The 20,173-nt window shown below is 39.6% G+C and overlaps 1 protein-coding gene across 1 annotated transcript in view; it reads left to right on the top strand.

Moving 5' to 3' along the window:
• The window catches only part of LOC132830250 (eosinophil peroxidase-like), a 63,802-nt gene extending 47,805 nt beyond the window's left edge, over nucleotides 1-15,997 (top strand). The window contains exons 9-14 of the mRNA XM_060847787.1: nucleotides 2,709-2,967; nucleotides 5,133-5,303; nucleotides 5,598-5,835; nucleotides 7,101-7,306; nucleotides 13,728-13,889; nucleotides 15,840-15,997. Of these exons, the coding sequence (XP_060703770.1) occupies nucleotides 2,709-2,967; nucleotides 5,133-5,303; nucleotides 5,598-5,835; nucleotides 7,101-7,306; nucleotides 13,728-13,889; nucleotides 15,840-15,997 (1,194 nt within the window). The remainder of the gene's footprint in view (nucleotides 1-2,708; nucleotides 2,968-5,132; nucleotides 5,304-5,597; nucleotides 5,836-7,100; nucleotides 7,307-13,727; nucleotides 13,890-15,839) is intronic.
• Nucleotides 15,998-20,173: the final 4,176 nt, after the last annotated feature.

Raw genomic sequence — 20,173 nt, 5'->3', positions numbered from 1 at the left:
CACTGAGCCACTGCACCACCCTAAATGACTGCTGGCTTTTCTTATGTGGGAACCATGCTCCCACTGGATTCTTGCAGATTATACCTAGCATTTACTCACAGGCACACCTCCAGCTGATGGTGGGGTGGAAGGGAGTAGGTCCACAGCTAATAATAATCCTAGTAGTTAGTACTAAATTATACAATTGATTTATTACTTGACTTCATCAAGCACAATCACACTTACTTTGTAGAAGTTCAATTAAAACTAACTTAATTCAATACAAGTTTAACATAGGTATTTTTATATAAAACTTCAAAAATCCAAAATTGCACAACTTAATGATTGCAGGCCCCAAGCCAAAGATGCATGCATAATTAAAAGCAAATTACTGCAGATGCTGGAATCTGAAACCAAAAGAGAAAATGCTGGAAAATCTCAATATGTCTGGCAGCATCTGTAAGGAGAGAAAAGAGCTGACGTTTCGAGTCTAACTGACCCTTTGTCAAAGCTGTCAAATAATTATTGTTCTTGTATACCTCTGCCTCTGGATTTGTTTTGCCTGTTAACTCCCTTCCATCCACTTTCGCATATTTCTGTTTGCTTCTATTTATTTGTTAGTTTAATTTTCACCTTCACTTCTTGGACAATGAATTGGTGGTGAAGATTTCCTATTTTTTAAAGAAATTATTGGACTTGGGAATTTTGTTCTTTAACAGACATGCAACACATTCTGCACTGCCAGTTTATTGTCGAAATAATGAAAGCAAATATTATCCCCTCATCCTTTCAACTTGTTAGCCGATTGAGTTATCCAGATGCTCAAGTTTATAGTATTTACTCATTGCTTGAACAGAATGCTAAGTATAATATGGCTGGGATTTTGCAGTTTTCGGGTGAGAGTTTTAGATAGGAGTGGAGCTTTAGTTCCAGGAAAAGCAAAGCAAGGGGTAGATCTGTGAGTCTCGGAGGCCACCCGCTTGCCTTTGGTCCAGTCACGTGGACCTGCAAAATGCATGCAGATTAATCAACACCTCAGCCCCTATAAAAACTGACAGCCTGCCCATGCTGGTCCACCAGTGGAGTAGGCCAGCTCCTTCTTGTCCCACCGAGAGCTGAAGCAATTACAGTCTTGGGCAGGATGAGGCCTTTTGCTGGTTATTAATTGGCCACTTAACAGCCTTTTTTGTCAGTGAGTCAAGGTGGTCAAAACTTCATTTCTGAGGTGGCAGGGAAGATGCCGGTATAACCATGGTGCTCACCTGTCCAATTAGCCTACCTTCCAACAGCTTCTCTGCTTCTTCTCATGTTTTCACTCTCCCTTGGTGGATCCTGAGACATGAAGTCTGCACAATTACAACTTCAAGTATGTGTTTATTAATGGCAGACATTCAAGTCTTTCCAACCAGAGAGTAATTTCGAGCATGATAAAACTTTAATGCTGCTGACTCTAATTCATTCTGGGAGGGTAACTGGACAGTGTAATGAAGAAAAGCCTGCAATCACTAAGAGTTATCATTTTATATTTCCAAATTTCATTTAAGAATGCCTGTACCAAACCTGTATTGAATTCTATAGGGTTTGTGGTGTTTGGAAAGAACATTGATTTGTACTTACTAAAGTTTAATGGGAAGAAATTACAAAATTGGAGTTTTCTGTATAATTCTGGGATCACATACTCTCAGCTGTAATACAGATCAAAGGATGAGGGGTAAAATGCTTTAGCCCTATATTTAGCCCATGCCCCATTGAATTTTCTGAAACGTTCATTGGACGTGGCATCATTGACTGGGCAGCATTTATTGTCCATCCCTTGTTGCACTTGAGATGGTAGTGGTGTGCTATCTCTTGACCCACTGCAGTCCAAGTGCTATAGGTAGCCCCACAGGATTGCATGATTTTGACTGAGCAACAGTGAAGGAACTACAATATATTTCCAAGTCAGGATGGTGAGTGGTTTGAGGGGATCTTGCAGATAGTGGTGTTCCCATGTGTCTGCTACCCTTGTCCTTCTAGCTGGAAGTGGAGAGGTGCTTGGAAGATGCTGCCTAAGGATCTTTTTGGTGAACTTCTCCAATGCACCTTGTAGATAGTACACACGACTACTGCTGAGCATTCGTAAGGGAGGAAGTGATTGCTTGTGGATGTGATGCCAATCAATTGGGCTGCTTTGTCCTGGATGGTGTCAAGCTCTTGAGTATTGTTAGAGTTGCACCCATCCAGGCAATTGGGGCATATTCCATCACACTCCTGACTTGTGCCTCTTAGATTGTGGACAGACTTTGGGGAGTCAAAAAGTGGGTTACTCGCTGCAGTATTCCTAGCCTCTGAACTGCTATTGTTGCCACTATATCTATGTGGTGGGACCAATTGAGTTCCTAGTCAATGCTAACACCCCCCGGAGGTTGATAATGGGGAATTCAATGATGGTGACACCATTGAATGTCAAGGAGCAGTGATTAGATTGTCTCTTATTGGATACGGTCAAAGCCTGGCATATGTGAGGCACGAATGTTACTTGCCATTTGTCAGCCCAATCCTGGATGTTGTCTAGATCTTGTTGCATTTGAACATGGACTGAGGAGTTGCTGCCTATTTTGGAGCAAAGGATTACAGTGAGGAAAAATAAGAAAAACTGGTAAAAAATTACAGAGAACATACCTGTAGCGACTATTCCAAACACTAAACTCGCTCATCACTTATAAATATTAATAATTATGTTTTGACAGATAATAAATTACAGGGATTATGTTCCCCTAGTAATTGGTAAGGATGCAACAGGAAAATATCTCCGTCAATACCAAGGCTACAATGCATCAGTAGATCCCAGGGTCTCTAATGTTTTCGCTACAGCTGCAATGCGCTTTGGGCATGTCACGATTCAGCCAACCATGAAACGTTATAATGAAAGATACCAGGAGGACCCGAGGTATCCCAGCATGCTCCTGCATGACACCTTTTTTGCTACAGGGAATTTACTTGAGAAAGGTACTCAACATTACTTTTCCCCCTTGAAATAAACAGCAGTTCAGATGTCTATAAAATAACAACCAATTCAAATTATGAATGCACTTCTGGTTAAGTGAGTGCTGGATTATAGAACATTGGTCTAATTTCAGCTTTCAGAATTAATAAGCAGCTCCTTCCAGATGGATAAAATTAGAAAGAGTATACTACTGCCCCATCAAACACTCATGTAAATCACAGGCTAGATACAGAATAAAGTTCTCTCCACCATGTTACATCAAATACTCATGACCAGGTATGGCATGAGTGCCGGAAATTTCAGGATCAGAAATGAATCTGAAGTCTCTCTGGCAACATGTTCTACTTTGAACAGCAAACAATTCTCATATCCTTACACAATACAATTATATGTATGTTCCATGTGTGTATCTACACTAAAGATGACCCTCAGTCATCCACTAGCTAATGCAACTATAATATTTCCATATAATCTTCTCCAACAATCTCTTGATACGCACACTAACCTCAATTAAGCAGTTAAACCTAAATTATATCTACATATCTCCTCCAAGTCCAGATTTTCTCTATACCATCTTTTCATTACCTTCCCTTCCACAGTGGGGTAATAGGTGGGTGCAAGATTGACTATAAAGTCAGACACTATTGCATGACTCAAATAATCAAACACCCACAATCAAACAATTGAATATGATGAGAATCATGGCAGTGGTATCTTCCCCAGGATCTAACCAACCCCACAGATATTTTATGATAGTAAGGGCTACGAGAGGCAGGCAGGAAAGTAAAGGCCACAGTCGAAGAATCTTTACCATATTGAATGGTGGAGCAGGTTCAATAGGCCAAAATGGCTGATTGCTGCTTTGCCTTCTTATGATCTTCTTATGTAAATGATTTAAAACACATCAAACCTAATGTCAATGTTATATACTTTCCACTTAACTCCATATCTTCCTCTGTTTCAAATATTTATCCAGTATTCTTGTAAGTGATACAATGGTTGCACTGCAATGCATCAAAGTTGCATTGGAAAATCTTCCATGTGCCTATAGTAAAGCATTTCTTTCACTGTACATTGGGAAACATGGCAATAAATCAACCAATAATTTTCTACATAATAGAAACTTCAGTCTTCAACTAAAATTTCAAAATAGATAATTCCTCATCACAGTCTCCCGAACGAGACAAAATAATCTACATTTCATTTCATCAAAACCTTTGTAACTTAACAATAAATTCTACTAAATCACCTCTATTCTCTTGTCTGCCAGTGTAAATCAACGCAAATCATTTCATTGCACCCCTATGTTTTATAGTTACCAATCCCACATTAAATCTGCCATATACTGTTTAGTGTTTTAATGCCTAATTACATTAATTCCTAAAGCTACTTTAAGTACTCAAACAATGGCCTCCCAAATCTTTTGTTCAAATTTAAATTTTATTTCTTGCGTTTTGTACTCTCTGCCCTTATTTAGAAACATAAAATGCAGTCAGCTCTTTCTTATGGTTCTTTCAACCTGCTGTTATTTCCAGGGAATTAAATTTGACTGCCCACCTCCCTCTATTCATCTATTCCTTTCAATGTCCTTCAATCAAGTCTTGCTTGAATCACTCACAGATATTTTTACTTTACATTTATTCACATTAAATCAGAACCATCAGTCTCTATCTATTCTACTTATCCATTGCGGTAAATTTTCATCTTCATCATCTGCGTGATAATCTGGTCAAGTGGTCACCCAAATTGCCCATCCATCCATGCATCCGACAATCTATTGCATTTTCAACTCAATGAAATCAGTGAAATGACTGATCTATCAATTTTCCCTTGTCATTACTCACATATCTTTCCTTATATGCCTTTACTTTCTGAGTGATTCCTCCTTTTGACTTTTTACAACTGCTTTCTGTATTGATTAATATAAAATATATCTGCAGTGACCCATCAAACCCTCCCAAATCAAACATAAGTCATTTGCAGATTATCTGATCAGTAATTTTGATTTGAGCTAATGCTGATGCACAACTTCAAGTTTTAGGTTAACAGTTTCAAGGTAAAGATTTAAGAAGACATAAAATGTGAAAGTAGCATGCATAGTTGCAAATGTTCTACTGAAAAAGAAAGAAGAATTAAACTTGAAATAGCAATGTGTTTTGCTTTTTAGGTGGAATTGACCCAATCATTCGAGGCTTGTTTGGTTACCCTGCCAAATTGCAGTCCCAAAGCTCCATGATGCCAGATGAACTTCGTGAGAAGTTGTTTGTACCACCACACCACATAGGGCTGGACCTGTCTGCCATAAACATACAGCGCTCTCGAGACCATGGGCTTCATGGTAATAGAAAATGACTACAGTAAAAAGCTAGTCTGCTAATTCAGCTGTTTCAGTCTCAAGTGTAATTGATGATGCTTTTCCTGCCTCTCTGCACATTCTGATTATAGTTCTCTAAGCACAAAATCTACATTTGATGAAATGGACCAGCAAGTACATTGAGAAATAGATTTTGTTGTGCTTAATTTGAAATTAGTGAAAACATCATACTCTGCATCTTCTTTCACTAATTTTATTTTGTACTTACCTTAAATTAGAAACAGAACAATAATCACCATCTTTACTCTTTAAATTCAGGTTATAATGCGTGGCGCAGGTTCTGTGCACTTTCTGAGCCCCAAAATATTTTGGATCTTTCTCGTGTCCTTAACAATGTGGAACTTGCAACTAACCTCCTTAAGTTGTATGGAAGTCCAGACAACATTGATGTGTGGGTGGGGGGCATCTCAGAACCATTCATGGAAGGTGGCAGGGTCGGTCCTCTGTTTGCCTGTTTGATAGGACAACAATTCAAGAACCTGAGAGATGGAGACAGGTAAGTGAAATATTGAGACTTTCAAAGAAATCAATTTGTACACTGTGTTACAGTCTACTCCCTTCAATGAAACAGCTTTTCCATCCAGGTGGCCTAAATTTTGTTTCTCAGTGATTAACAAAAACATGGATCAAAAGTTGGCATTGCTAGCCCTAATGCTTCCATCTCATTCACTACTCATCCCACACTTACCACTATAACCTCCACCATGATACACCCAGTTCTCCTCCACAATATTATTATCTTGTTTAGACATCCTCTTAACTGCAGTTTCTAGAATTTCAGACATTTCCAAAGTTATCTCCATTAAAATTACCATTGGATCCTTGATTTGGAGACGCCGGTTTTGGACTGAGGTGTACAAAGTTAAAAATCACACAACACCAGGTTATAGTCCAACAGGTTTATTTGGAAGCACTAGCTTTCAGAGTGTTGCTCCTTCATCAGGTGGTTGACCACCTGATGAAGGAGCGACGCTCCGAAAGCTAGTGCTTCCAAATAAACCTGTTGGATTATAACCTGGTGTTGTGTGATTTTTAACATAGGATCCTTGACGCATTTGTCATTGTATTGATAAACATTTGCAACCTCATCCCCACTGACAAATATAACAAAAATACCAGAAGAAGCTTGTTGGTAGCTTCTCTACCCTTTTCCCCTTCAGATCAGAAAGCTGTCGATCATGAGTCTTATTTCACAGACCTGCTGAAAAACACTACTTTCCCCTATATGTATGCCATATTTCAGACCTGAGACACACCGATGGGCCTCCAGGCTTTGACAATGCAAGTGTAGATGTATCTGCACCAACACAGGTCCCTACAATTTGACAGTTTTAGAATCTGAACTCCTGATTTAAAGAAAGACCCAGGCAAGTCAACATTATGGACTATTTCAACATTTTAAAATATCTGAATATATTTATCCCTATATGATGTCATTTAATCCCAAGTGTTAACCGTAGCAGAGAGAATAGGTGAAGACTAATTCTCAATGCCCTTTAGTGCTAACAGGTATAAACTGCAGAATAGAACAAGACAGAAGTTACAATGATAGAGTGTCTACCACGTCTCTTGGAAAAGTTCCAAATTCTTCACATAGATGAATGACCATGTATAGCGACTGTTGCTGAGTTTTCAATTATTCCCAGTAATGTCTTACAAACACAATATCCAATTAATCTTTCTTTGTTGAAATTGTTTGAGTGATAAATGTAGGCCAAAGCATTTCCACCTGTCTGAATTATCGTGTTCTTTGTGCTTTAGATTTTGGTGGCAGAACAAAGACGTTTTTACTGCCAACCAGCAGCAGGCTCTTCAACAAATTTCATTCCCCAGATTGATCTGTGAGAACACCAAGATTGAAGACCTCCCGCAGGATGTGTTTAGATACAGGCCATTCCCAAAAGGATATGTCAAATGCAACCACATTCCACGGGTAGATCTGAGTGCCTGGAAAGAGAGCACTAATGGTATGACACTGTTGGGCCTTTCCTAGGATTCTGATATTTGCGTTCATTGTATTTCTCCGAAAACTCGGCTTGTGACTGATGACAGTATAAGAAGGTGCTAATAAGCAGTTTCAAAGCTGTGCTGATGTGATTTGATAGTTTGTATGTAAGAAATGCCATGTTAGGCAACCTTATTTCTATTGCTTTCCTTTGTTTTCTTCTAACTCTCAAGATCGGTCCTGTAATTTTCTGGAAGGATAGAGATCAGCTGAATGTTGTGTGGAAGTTTCTACTTCTGGAGAATTATGGATCAGTGCATTTTTATGCTCTGAGCAATCATGTCCAATATTGCTTCTTTCACCAGTCGTGATATTTAATGTGAGGATGTTCAGATTTAGATGTACAAAGCATATTGTGAATTCAATCTAGATTTTTAACATGCAATTAAGGAAGGGGCTTGTTTGAATTATTAAGTGTTAAATAAAATTAAACTCATAAAGCTATCATTGACTGTTGACACAGGCTTTGCTACTCTCTCTTCAAATTGAAAAGAAACTAAAATTTTGATTCTAGTCCTTTAATCATTTGGTGCCCACATTTTAATAGAAATATTTCTCCTCAGGAGAAATCCTCCAGGCATCCATTTTATATAGGCCCCTCAAAATCTTCTTCAAAACATAAGATCACATGTGATTCTTCGAAATTTCATTGATACTGGTTTAACCTGTTCAGTATTTTTTCATTAGCTTGCTTTTCCCCAGGAAAGAGTCAAGTAGGCTATCTCCAATCTGTTTCTAAAGCAATTACATTTTTTTCTTTTCTAAAAAGGAGACCAAAACATGACACAGTAGTTCAGATATGACCCTATCAATGCCTTGAACAACTGCAGTAAAACCTCCTGACTCTTATATTCCAAATCCTTTACAATGAAGAATTACATTCCACTTGCCTTCCCAATTACCTGCTGTACCTGCACCTTAGCTTCTGTAACCTTGGGCTTGCAGACTCTCGGTTTAAACAGTATTCTGCTTTTCAATCCTTCCTGTCAAAGGTTCATACCCACATTATATTTCATCTTCCAATTTTTTTGCTGATTCACTTAACCCAGATGGAGACTTTCCACCTCCTTTTAGCACCTTACTTTCCTGCAAAGCTCAAAGTCATGGGAACTTTAACTATCACACATACAGTCACATCATCTAAATAAGTGGTATACATTATTAGTTTGGCCACAGCTATTGTAATGTATGTAGTTCAAATCACTACACTATATAAAGGATATGATGCATTAGAGAGCATGTTAAAGCAAACCTGGAATTAAAAGAGTCTAACAATGGCCATGAATCAATGGTCAATTGTCAGAAAAATGCATCTGCTTCACTAATATCCTTCAGGGAAGTAAACCTGCCAGCCTTATCTCATCTGGTCTGCATGTGACTCCAGACCCATAGCAATGTGATTGATTCTTAACTGCCCACTGGGCAATAAATGCTGGCCTAGCCAGTGGCATCCTCAGCCCATGAATGATTTAAAAATACATGTTGCCTAGACTGGAGTATTTCAGCTATGGAGGGAGACCAGATAACTGGAGCAGAAAAGACTGAGGTGTGCAAAGTTCTGAGGGGCATGAACAGTGCAGATAGGGACAAAGTTGTCCCCTCTATTCATTGTGAATGCTACCTTGTCAAAACATTCTAATAGATCAATTAAACATGATGTCCCTCTCAAAGCCAGGTTGGCTCTGCCTGATCACATCATAATTTTTAAAATGCTGGACATCTGAAACACAGGTAGTTCAGGGATAACACATGTTCCAGCAACGTGATTTGGCTATAATATTGCTGGTGAATTAAGGAATGGTATTTTTGAGAACATTTACCTCCGTTAGCAATAGACCGGTTCCAGCGGGGATCAGTTCGCGCACTTCATTCTGTGCATGCACCAGTGTCTGCACTGGTCTATGCGCCATTCTGCACATGCACCAGTGTCTGCGCTGGTCTTTGTGCCCTTCTGTGCATGCACCAGTGTCTGCGATGGTCTTTGTGCCATTCTGTGCATGCACCAGTGACTGTGCTGGTCTATGCGCCATTCTGCACATCTGCCAGTGTCTGCGCTGGTATTTGTGCCATTCTGCACATGCACCAGTGTCTGCGCTGGTCTTTGTGCCATACTGTGCATGCACCAGTGTCTGCACTGGTCTTTGTACCATTCTGCACATGCGCCAGTGTCTGCGCTGGTCTTTGTGCCATTCTGTGCATGCGCCAGTGTCTGCGCTGGTCTTTGTGCCATTCTGTACAAGCGCCAGTGTCTGTGCTGGTATTTGTGCCATTCTGTGTATACACCAGTGTCTGCGCTGGTCTCTGTGCCATTCTGTGCATAGACCTGTGTCTGCGCTGGTCTTTGTGCCATTCTGTGCATGCGCCAGTGTCTGCGCTGGTCTTTGTGCCATTCTGTACATGCGCCAATGTCTGCGCTGGTATTTGTGCCATTCTGTGCATGCGCCAGTGTCTGCGCTGGTCTTTGAGCCATACTGTGCATGCGCCAGTGTCTGCACTGGTCTTTGTACCATTCTGCACATGCGCCAGAGTCTGCACTGGTCTTTGTGCCATTCTGTGCATGCGCCAGTGTCTGCGCTGGTCTTTGAGCCATACTGTGCATGCGCCAGTGTCTGCACTGGTCTTTGTATCATTCTGCACATGCGCCAGTGTCTGCGCTGGTCTTGGTGCCATTCTGCACATGCGCCAGTGTCTGCGCTGGTCTTTGTGCCATACTGTGCATGCGCCAGTGTCTGCGATGGTCTTTGTGCCATTCTGTGCATGCACCGGTGTCTGCGCTGGTATTTGTGCCATTCTGTGCATGCGCCAGTGTCTGCGCTGGTCTTTGTGCCATTCTGTGCATGCGCCAGTAACTGCGCTGGTCTCTGTGCCATTCTGCACATGCGCCAGTGTCTGCGCTGGTCTCTGTGCCATTCTGCACATGCGACAGTGTCTGCGCTGGTCTTTGTGCCATACTGTGCATGCGCCAGTGTCTGCGCTGGTCTTGGTGCCATTCTGTACATGCGCCAGTGTCTGCGCTGGTATTTGTGCCATTCTGCACATGCACCAGTGTCTGCGATGGTCTTTGTGCCATACTGTGCATGCGCCAGTGTCTGCGCTGGTCTTTGTGCCATTCTGTGCATACGCCAGTCTCTGCGCTGGTCTTTGTGCTATTCTGTGCATGCGCCAGTGTCTGCACTGGTATTTGTACCATTCTGTGCATGCGCCAGTGTCTGCGATGGTCTTTGTGCCATTTTGTGCATGCGCCAGTGTCTGCGCTGGTATTTGTGCCATACTGTGCATGCGCCAGTGTCTGCGCTGGTCTTTGTGCCATTCTGTGCATACGCCAGTGTCTGCGATGGCCTTTGTGCCATTTTGTGCATGCGCCAGTGTCTGCGCTGGTATTTGTACCATTCTGTGCATGCGCCAGTGTCTGCAGTGGTCTTTGTGCCATTTTGTGCATGCGCCAGTGTCTGCGCTGGTATTTGTGCCATACTGTGCATGCGCCAGTGTCTGCGCTGGTCTTTGTGCCATTCTGTGCATACGCCAGTGTCTGCGATGGCCTTTGTGCCATTTTGTGCATGCGCCAGTGTCTGCGCTGCTATTTGTGCCATTATGTGCATGTGTCGATATCAGCTGCCAACAGCACATCTCTCTGTGAGCGGTACAGTACAGAAAGCAGCTATCTTACATTTTTTAAAACGCACTGTGTTAAATTTACTTCTGTTTCATTAATAAATATGGTTTCAACCTTCATTCAGGCTGTGCTATTCTTTGTGTTAAACTTCTGAGTGATTTTTGAGTGAGCGTGAGTGAGATTATTTGCTGGTCTGCCCCTAACCCACTTCTCCCATAGGTCCCATTATTTCTATGAAATAATTTTCTTTAACGCAAGGTTTCGCTGGAACGCAACTACAGCATTATGGCAGAAGTACTTGTCCCAGCAAAGTGCTGCTGTAACTCAGTAATTCTAACAGCATCAGTACAGACAGAAATAATGTCAATGTTTTCAGTTATGTATGACTGTTCTTTTGAGCTAGTTCCAAGGAAGCGTAGTACTGGAATGCTAACTCTGTTTCTCACTTCAGCTGCTGTGGTTCAGTGACCCTTTCTGTTTTGACTTTATAAATATCATACCACAAACCTCTTAATACTGAACTGTAGCACCTTCACTTTAATATATTTTGAGCTAACCAACTGATCTTTCTATTATTTCGTTTTTGGCCTGTTTTTCTTCTTGAGAAAAGGAGTTACATTTGCTATTTTTCAATCCATTGGGACCTTCTGAAATGAAGGACTTTTGAAAGATTATTCCAAACGTCTATTATTTTGCCACCATTTCTTCTGAGAGTTATTAATATTCACTTGAAAGACTACCACTGCAATTCCACTAACCTGTATTTAACCTGGTTTCTTATCCATCCTAGCTGGCTCTGCCTTCAGGCTTTCCTCGCTTCCTGTTTTCAGTGCACCTTCTTTCTTGAGTAAAAGTCATTCCTTTATATCAAATTTGACTTTGAGCTAACATGGATCCAATAATTCTTTTTTGGGGCCGCCAAACTTGCCCTCTCTGGGAAAACATGGGAAGAGACTGCGTAATACCCTTGCCCATTGCATGAGGAAGGACATTTTACTAAATTGGACATCAGAAAAACCACCAGGTCAAATGGGGTGGCATAAGCTGGTGATGGAGCATCTCCCCCAAGATTACCTCACAAATATGGTACACCACAAAAGGGGACAATTGTATAGGACGTGGTGGCCTTTTTAAAATTATGTTGAAACTGAGTTGTTGGCAGTGGGAACCTTTATGGGCACCCGTGGGACCCTGGGAGGACAAGACTGGAAGGAAAAGGATATAGGTACTGTAGGGGGTACTCCCAGGGATGGGAGCCTCAGTGGAGGAGTGATGAGTAAGACAGAATAAAGTCGTAAGACATTGTCTAATGTAAGTAACTTGAATGTAATTTAAGCTAGTATTTATTCAATATGTCTGCAGTGTAGTTTGAGTTAAGTAGATAGGTTTGTTTTGGTAGAGTAGTGGGTTGTTTAGTAACAATGGTACTATGGTATGGCCTTGTTCTTTGTACTGTTTCTTTTCTGTTTTGATGGTGTTTTTTATATATATATATATATTATATATATGAATGTTTTGTAAATCATTTAAAAAAGCTTTTCAATAAAAAATATTTATATAAAAAAGGAGACATTGGAACCGTGACCAAAAGATTGGTCAAACAAGTAGGATTTACAGGACATCTTTAAAAAGCAGATAGAGATCTAGAGATTTAGAGAGGGAATTACTGATCTTAGGGCCTAGACAGATAAAGGCACTGTCACGAATAGTAGGACAAAAGAGTCTGAGGCCATATAGGAGGACAGAATTGGAGTGATGCAGAGTATGTAGATAGTACAAGGACTGATGGAGATCACAGAGATACAGAAAGGCAAGGCTGTGGAGGAATAAGCATTTGCGATACGAAATCTCAATTTAAATTAACTCTTATCTACCTCCTTTTCATCAATATGTAAATCAGCCAATAGCAATGCAACTGTTTAAGTCTTCTCATGACTCAGATTGTTTTTGCAAAACCTAGAAGCAAATCTTCTTTTGGTGTTACCTGAACTGACAATTACTGTGTAAGGGCATTAAGACCCTGAAGTAATCTTGTGATGATATCACACAGCTGATCCTCACTGCGTATAAGTAGCACAGTGTGGGTGATTTAAAAAACAAGGGAGAGCTGTGGAAAGCTAGGCAGAAGCTAGTCATCTAGCCTAGTTAGATGTTAGAAACATGTGCATGTGGTGAAGACAAGTTAGCATTAAGTGGTAAGTTCAATGGAATGGCCTTTCAATAGCGTGATTTGAAATTAGAGCCTTGTATATCACTGAATGCCATATATTGAAATATTTAGCCATAACATGCAATAATCAGTGTTCAAAAGAAGCACAAGGCTGAACAGAGTTTTCTCAATCAGTGTGCCTTGGCCCAATTTCATTGAATAAAAGCAAAATGCTGTAGACATTTGAAATATGAAGCAAACACAGAAAATGCTGGAGAGGCTCAGCATGTATGACAGTGTCAATGGGAAGAGAAACAGAGTTAACATTTCTGGTTCAGTATGACTCCCAAACTCATGTATGAAACCACTCAGCAAATCATATCATTCACTCTAGCATTTTAGTAGCATTGTTCTCTTTAGATTGATAGAATGAATTATTAACTTTAACTCTTAATAAAGTACTGAATTTCCATAAAATATGCAACAAATCTTAGGTTATACAGAAGCTGAGTCTATACTCAGTGAGCAAAGCTTAGAAATATTGTTTTATAACATTTACTGAAACACTTCCTCTTTATTTAGACATCAATTCTTAACAGCTTCTATTTGTTCCCTTTGCAGTAATCCCCTGTGGCTCTATCCCCATTGTTGCTGATGCCCATTTCTCACTGTGTAAATCTTTGGTCAGATACACCTGTAATTCAGGGTTCAAGTTGATGGGAAAGGATACCATAAAATGTTTGAATAATGGCCAGTGGAGCTCTGCACCACCTAGGTGTACAGGTAAGAGCTGAAATCCAGTGCAAAAGCTTCGAAATTAAGTCTTTCAACTTTAGTCAAACATTAATTGTTCATTAATCCAACCAAACTGTCTGCCAACTTAAAAGGGAGTAAAGAAAATGGTCAGAGCCAGAATTAACATAGATTAGTCAGAGGTAGATCTTCTTAAAGGAGCTTAAAGGAGCAAAAAGAAGGTAAGTATTTTCCCTGCTACAAGTATTTAACAATTTCTCCAGGGGTTGGTTGCCAGAGGGGTGACCACTGCTCTGTCTTTGTGGAGAAAGTCCCAAATTTACACTGAGGACATTGGATTGGATTGTGTGGCTCTACTACTGTGCACAATGTGTTGGATTCAGAATAGATTTAATAATTCAAAACAGGCCATTCTTTACATCTGGGGTGGGGGGTTCTTTTGATGCAGTGGTAGTATCTCTACCTCTGAGCCAGAAGGCCTGGAGTCAAATCCCACCTGCTGTAGAATTCTGTAATAACATCTCTTAATGGGTTGATTGAAAAAAATACCATGATAGTATGATTGTCCTTATAGCAACAATAATGGAAACCATTTATAATTTGGTCCCCATTGAACAAAACAATAGATGCTTCAAGATGTGACTATTTGAAAATGACTTTTGAGACAAACAAGTCATTGGTGAAGAGTCTGACAGGGAGTTCCAGAATTATTTACTTTTCTTTGTGGGACATTTCATCAAAAGTTAAGATAGCAGTTTGATCATATAAGGCTTTAACAGACCTGTGTCCAGTGGAGTTTAAAAGAATAAGAGGCACTTTGATGAAACATACAAGATCCTTTGGGGTCTTGACAAGGTAGATGTGGAGTTCATGTAATCTCATTGAGGAGAATATAGAAATAGGGGACACTACTTCATAATAATTTGTTGTCACTTTAAGACAGAGGTGAGGAGAACTTGTCTTTCTTTCAGAGGTTGTGTGTCTTTGGAGTTGTCTTTGTCAAAGAATGACAGAAGCAGAGTCTTTGATTATTTTTAAGGCAGAAGTAGATCATTTTTTGATAAGCATGGGGATCAAAGGTTATCGGATAGGCTGGAATATGAAGTAGTGTTACAACCAAATCAGTCATGGCCATATTGAAAGGAAGGCATGATGGCTGAGTGATTAGCACTGCTACCTCACAGTGCCATGGACACAGGTTCGATTCCCACCTCTGATGCTGTGAAGCAGCAGTGCTAACCACTGAGCCAGTGGGCGACTGTTGGTGTAAAGTTTGCATATTCTCTTCGTGTCTGCATGCGTTTCCTCCCACAGTCCAAAGATATGCAGGACAGGTGAATTGCCCATAGTGTTAGGTGAATTAGTTGGGGTAAATATAGGGTAGGGGAAAGGGTCTGCGTGGGTTACTCCTCAAAGGGTTCGTGTGCACTTGTTGGGCTGAAGGACCTATTTCCATACTGTAGGGAATCCAATCAATAAGAGCAGACCTAAAGGGCTGATTGACCTATTCCTGCTTCTAATTCATATGTTTCAAATTTAACATGTATCCTTAACAGGGGATCCTGGAACATCTAAAACTCAAAACATTCTTCTTGTTGATCAGTCTTGAAGCCTCGGTGCTAACTATAACTTGTATGTTTTGAGAGGATGTCCTGAAACATCTTCTGGCCAATTAACACTGTAGTTTTGGCTCTCCTTTATACTTAAGCTAGACTCTCTGGAACATATACATGCCTAGCCAATTCACTCCAGGTGAATTTCTTCAAGCTACTTTGTAATTGTTGGTACTTAATGAGAATCCAACTTTTGACATTTCCAACACAATATGCCCCAAAATTCAAGTGTTTTCCAAGAACACTCACCAGTTAAGAATTGTCACCACTAAGCTTATACATAGTACAATTAATAAGCTTATATATGATACAAATGTGCCAAAGAGGTAATGTCTAAAAACATTAACATATTAAATAATATTTTCAGACATTTCTAGAAACTTGAAAGGAATAACAGATTTCAAAGAAGGTAAAACAGAACCTCGATCAGTGGAATCCAAAGGAGAAGCAACAAATATAGATTTTTTTGAAGATGGCTCAAAAGTTGATGCTTGGACTACAGCCCGAGGCCAAAATGATTCTTAACTGTGAGGATGCAAGGGAGCTGAATGGGAATGTGGTTTATCATTAAATATAAGAATACAGTTATGAGGTGGTCTCTCCCCCAGTGCTGAAAAAGTACTCAACGGAATGGAGTGAGTCTTCCCCTTCCCCTTTTAAAGCATGGTCTTTGACAATACAATCACTGTATCTAATTTTAATCCTGATGCTTCTTGTAAATTTGTTCCTGGGGTTTGAGTGATGATGACAAGGCAGCATTTATTTCCCATCCTCACTTGCAGAAGGTGGTAGTAGTGAGTGTGCACACCTCGTACTTTCCCAGAGTCTCGCAGAGTATTGCTTCCAAATACATGTGGTGCCATCAGCAGACCACATAAAATATTTTCCCCCAAGATGGTATTTTATTGTATGAAAGTAGCCCCCACATCTCACCCCTGACCACACATGCTCTCCACCCTCAGTGCCGCCCCCCCCCCCCCACCGCCTCCCAACCTCTTCAGAACCTCTTCCAAACCAATTATAATTCAGCACAAAACTGCAGCAGAAGTTTTGGATCTTCTGGGCATAACACTCCAGTGAAATAATCATAAATGCTGGATTTTAAGAAATGCTTTTATTTGGATGGTTGTAGGATAAACTGACAAGTTTGCCATCATTACAACCAGACATTCCATAGATAACTTTATCTACTTTTGCAATTATTAGAGTTGCTCAAATTGACTGCTCCATTTGCTTATCTATTAGTGACTGTGATTCAATAGAATGTAATATGCAGGTGCTCACAATAAATGCAAGATCTTTCCAATGACTACAGGCATTGTTTAAATTGAATAATCTGTTTTATCTTGATGTTAATTTGTTCTCAGCTAACACTCTAATGTTCTAATCATTACAATATTGGCTGTTCTTTTGCTGTGATTACTCTTACTTGTGTAGAATCAGTAAAATAATGTAGCAGCAACCAAGCTGCATTCCTTGTCTGACACAGATTAAATAAATGGTGTTCATACCAGCACTGAAATAGTTGGGTTTTTTTTATTAAGACTTGCTCTCTCTTTCTCCCTGTCTCCTTCATTCTCTGGATTTTCCCTATACCCTGCAAACTGTTTTGCTCTCTCGTGGTCCTTCAACTCAATTGGCAATTTCCCAGAAACAGTAGAAACAGAGTTAACCAGTATGTAAGTAACAAAGGATATAATTTTAGAAAGATCAAATGTTATTATTCAAGCTTTCTCCTAATTTTTTTTATGAAAGTCTCACAGAAAAAGATGGATTCTACAAGAACAGATAGAATCTTTGAGATTAAACCTATAACTGCCTCCATGTTATGAGTAACATAGTGCATACTGGAACCTATAATTATCCTTTATTACAGTGTAATGCAGGGAGGGTGACAATTACACTCTCCTCTATGTTATGAAAGGCAGTAAATGTCATACTATCACTTTGCTACGTTTAAGCGAAGCCTGATAGATTTATTTACCAATGAGATAATTCAGCATAACAAGAAATAAATGCTTAACAGATGTCTCTTAAAAAGAAGAATAAAATATAAACAGTCTACAAGAGATTAAAATAAATTGCTCAGATAACCTGGATTTTTTTTTGGAAAGAAACAATCTTCCATAAGAGCTTAAGATGTGACGTCAATAAATAAACATTTCCTTCAATTTCATGGCACTCATTTTGCAAGGCCAGAATGTGTAACTTAATTTGAACCTAAATTAAAATTGATTAGCAATTATGACAAACATCTATTAATGCTGTAGATATTATTGTCGGGATGTAAATTATATTTAGCTCAGTTCTATTTTTTGACATGTTGAACATTAGTAATTTCAAATTCCCCTATAAAATTAAATTATTTGACATTTGTCAGCAGTTAATTTGATTCTTCCCTCAATTTCAATCTACAAATCAAATAAACATACATCCTACAGTCAATACTGAAGTAATAACTGTGCAGAAAGTCTGACGTAAAGCCTTCGATGTTATTTTATCATATAATGGGTGACATTTGGGAAAATACAACTTCAGAAAATATAGATAGCAAAAATCAGGAAAAGTACCTATTTCATGGCTACCAAATGTGTTGGAATCTTTGAAAGGCATTACTGATTTGGACAAAGAATTCCAATTGATGAAACATTTTTGAAGTTTTTGAATAATTTTGATGTAGTCTCTTACTGATTGATGAATAGATATGGGGAGCCAGAGAACAGGATATTAATACCAGGTAAATAACTTGTAAAAATTCTGAAACATATCCAACAAATGAGAAGCTTTTAAACTGGAAAGGCATTATAAAGGAGATGATGTAGCCCAGGGATCATTATTGCCCTTTTCAATTTTTAATAGTTTGGTAAATCTATGAAATCTTTTGCACATAACTTGTCTATAGCAAAAAGAAAACAAGATATTTGGCAGAGAGAGTATGAAGGGAGTGAACAAAAATCATACTAAATATCAGGAATTTAAGTCATAAGTAGAAATTAAGGGATGTTTCAGTATTGAAGCACATCAAATTTCTTTTGACAAAATGTAAGGCATGGACTTTCTTTTTACAGGGGGGGGTTGGCTGTTTGCCTCCAAATCTCAAGAGTACCCTCAGACATTGCTCCAAGAGGGAGATCTGTATAGGTACGCAAAGTTCCAGGCACAACAGCGCTCGAAGAAAGAAGTCACCTTATGTGAGCCACACCATCTCACAGACTGTTAAACTAATTCACTACAAACCCTCAGAAAGAACCAATGCTATTAAAAGGTAAGCTTTTGAGGTGAGGCCGAGATGTCTGCTATGAAACATAGTCTGTCTAAAAGGAGGATTGACAAGTAAGGCTTCTGCCACTGCTTTATGAGCCACTGCTAGCCCTCACTGGGCATAAGGCAGATAAATAGAGTGGAATTTCAACCATCTACAGATCTTTCATCACAATTATAGCAGGTGAGAGGGAGATTTCCACAGAAACTTATCCCCAATGGATCTGAAGAGGTGAGTCAGCAGAAACAGGCAAAGAGGCTTTTGTCTGTTGTTGGGCAGGGAAAGTGAATAGAAGGCTTGGCGTGTCTGCATACACCTGAGGCACACGCATGCACGCAAACATGTCGCTTGTGAAGCATGACTAACAACACTCAGGACAGCATGCATTGGAACAATTGATACTCATTGGTCAGATATTGAAGTCTATTTTGAACAATGTATTCCACACACCATTACAGACACAAAATTATATTCACTATGTTCCTTTCTGACTTTTCCACCCTTTCACACAACTACAACTTGTATTTAAATCATACCTTTAACATTATAAGGCACTTCAGAGGAGCAGCACAAAACAAAATCAGACAGAGAGCCACATAGGGTAAAGGTGCACGATCAAAATATTGGACTGGGATCATTTCAAAGGTTTGGCATAAAGAATGAAAGATAGATAATGAGACAGTGAGATATTTGGAGAGGGTTCTAGAGCTTACTGATGGTGGAGCAATTAAAATCAAGATTCTCAAGAGTATGGTATTGGATCATCGACAATATTTCACAAGGCTGTAGATCTCTTTCTCTCTCTCTTTCTCTATCTCTCTCTCTCTTATCTCTACTAAAGCATCCTTATTAGTGTAGGTTTGCTAGTATGGTTCAATAATGCCATTATACAACAGTAGAGCAAGTCAAGACCAGGCCCCAGGAACTGCATAGCTGTTAGAAAAATTAAACCCACACTCTGATCAACTGAGCTAAATGGCTTTGACAGGCATAAGAAAGGGCCCAATGGGGGCGAGATTTGAAAGCAAGGATGAGAATTTTGAAGTCAAAGTGTTATTTGATGAAAGCCAAAGTTGGTCAACAAGTACGAGAGAGGATATCAAATCACCCACGACCTCACTGAATGACAGAGTAGACTTTAAGGGCTGAATGGTCTACTTCTGCCCCTATGTCTTATAGTCTTGGGATGAGTGCATGGAACTCATTGTGAGTAAGGGCATGAGCAGAGCTTCAGTTTGAATGAGCTCAAGTTAACAGATTAATAATCACACAAATTTATACACTTATAGTCTGACACAAATATGAATTCTGTATCTATCAATCAGCCCTGAGGTAACAGCTGCATTAACTGTTTTTATTTGTTGATTCTGTAACAGGTTTAGAATACATCTAGGAACAGTAATCAAGTGTAATCAGTATGTTGGATGTAAACCGATTAG

This window comes from Hemiscyllium ocellatum, chromosome 31 (genome assembly GCF_020745735.1).
Source record: "Hemiscyllium ocellatum isolate sHemOce1 chromosome 31, sHemOce1.pat.X.cur, whole genome shotgun sequence".
Lineage (NCBI taxonomy): Eukaryota > Metazoa > Chordata > Chondrichthyes > Orectolobiformes > Hemiscylliidae > Hemiscyllium > Hemiscyllium ocellatum.
This window is presented reverse-complemented; position numbering and strand designations above follow the sequence as displayed.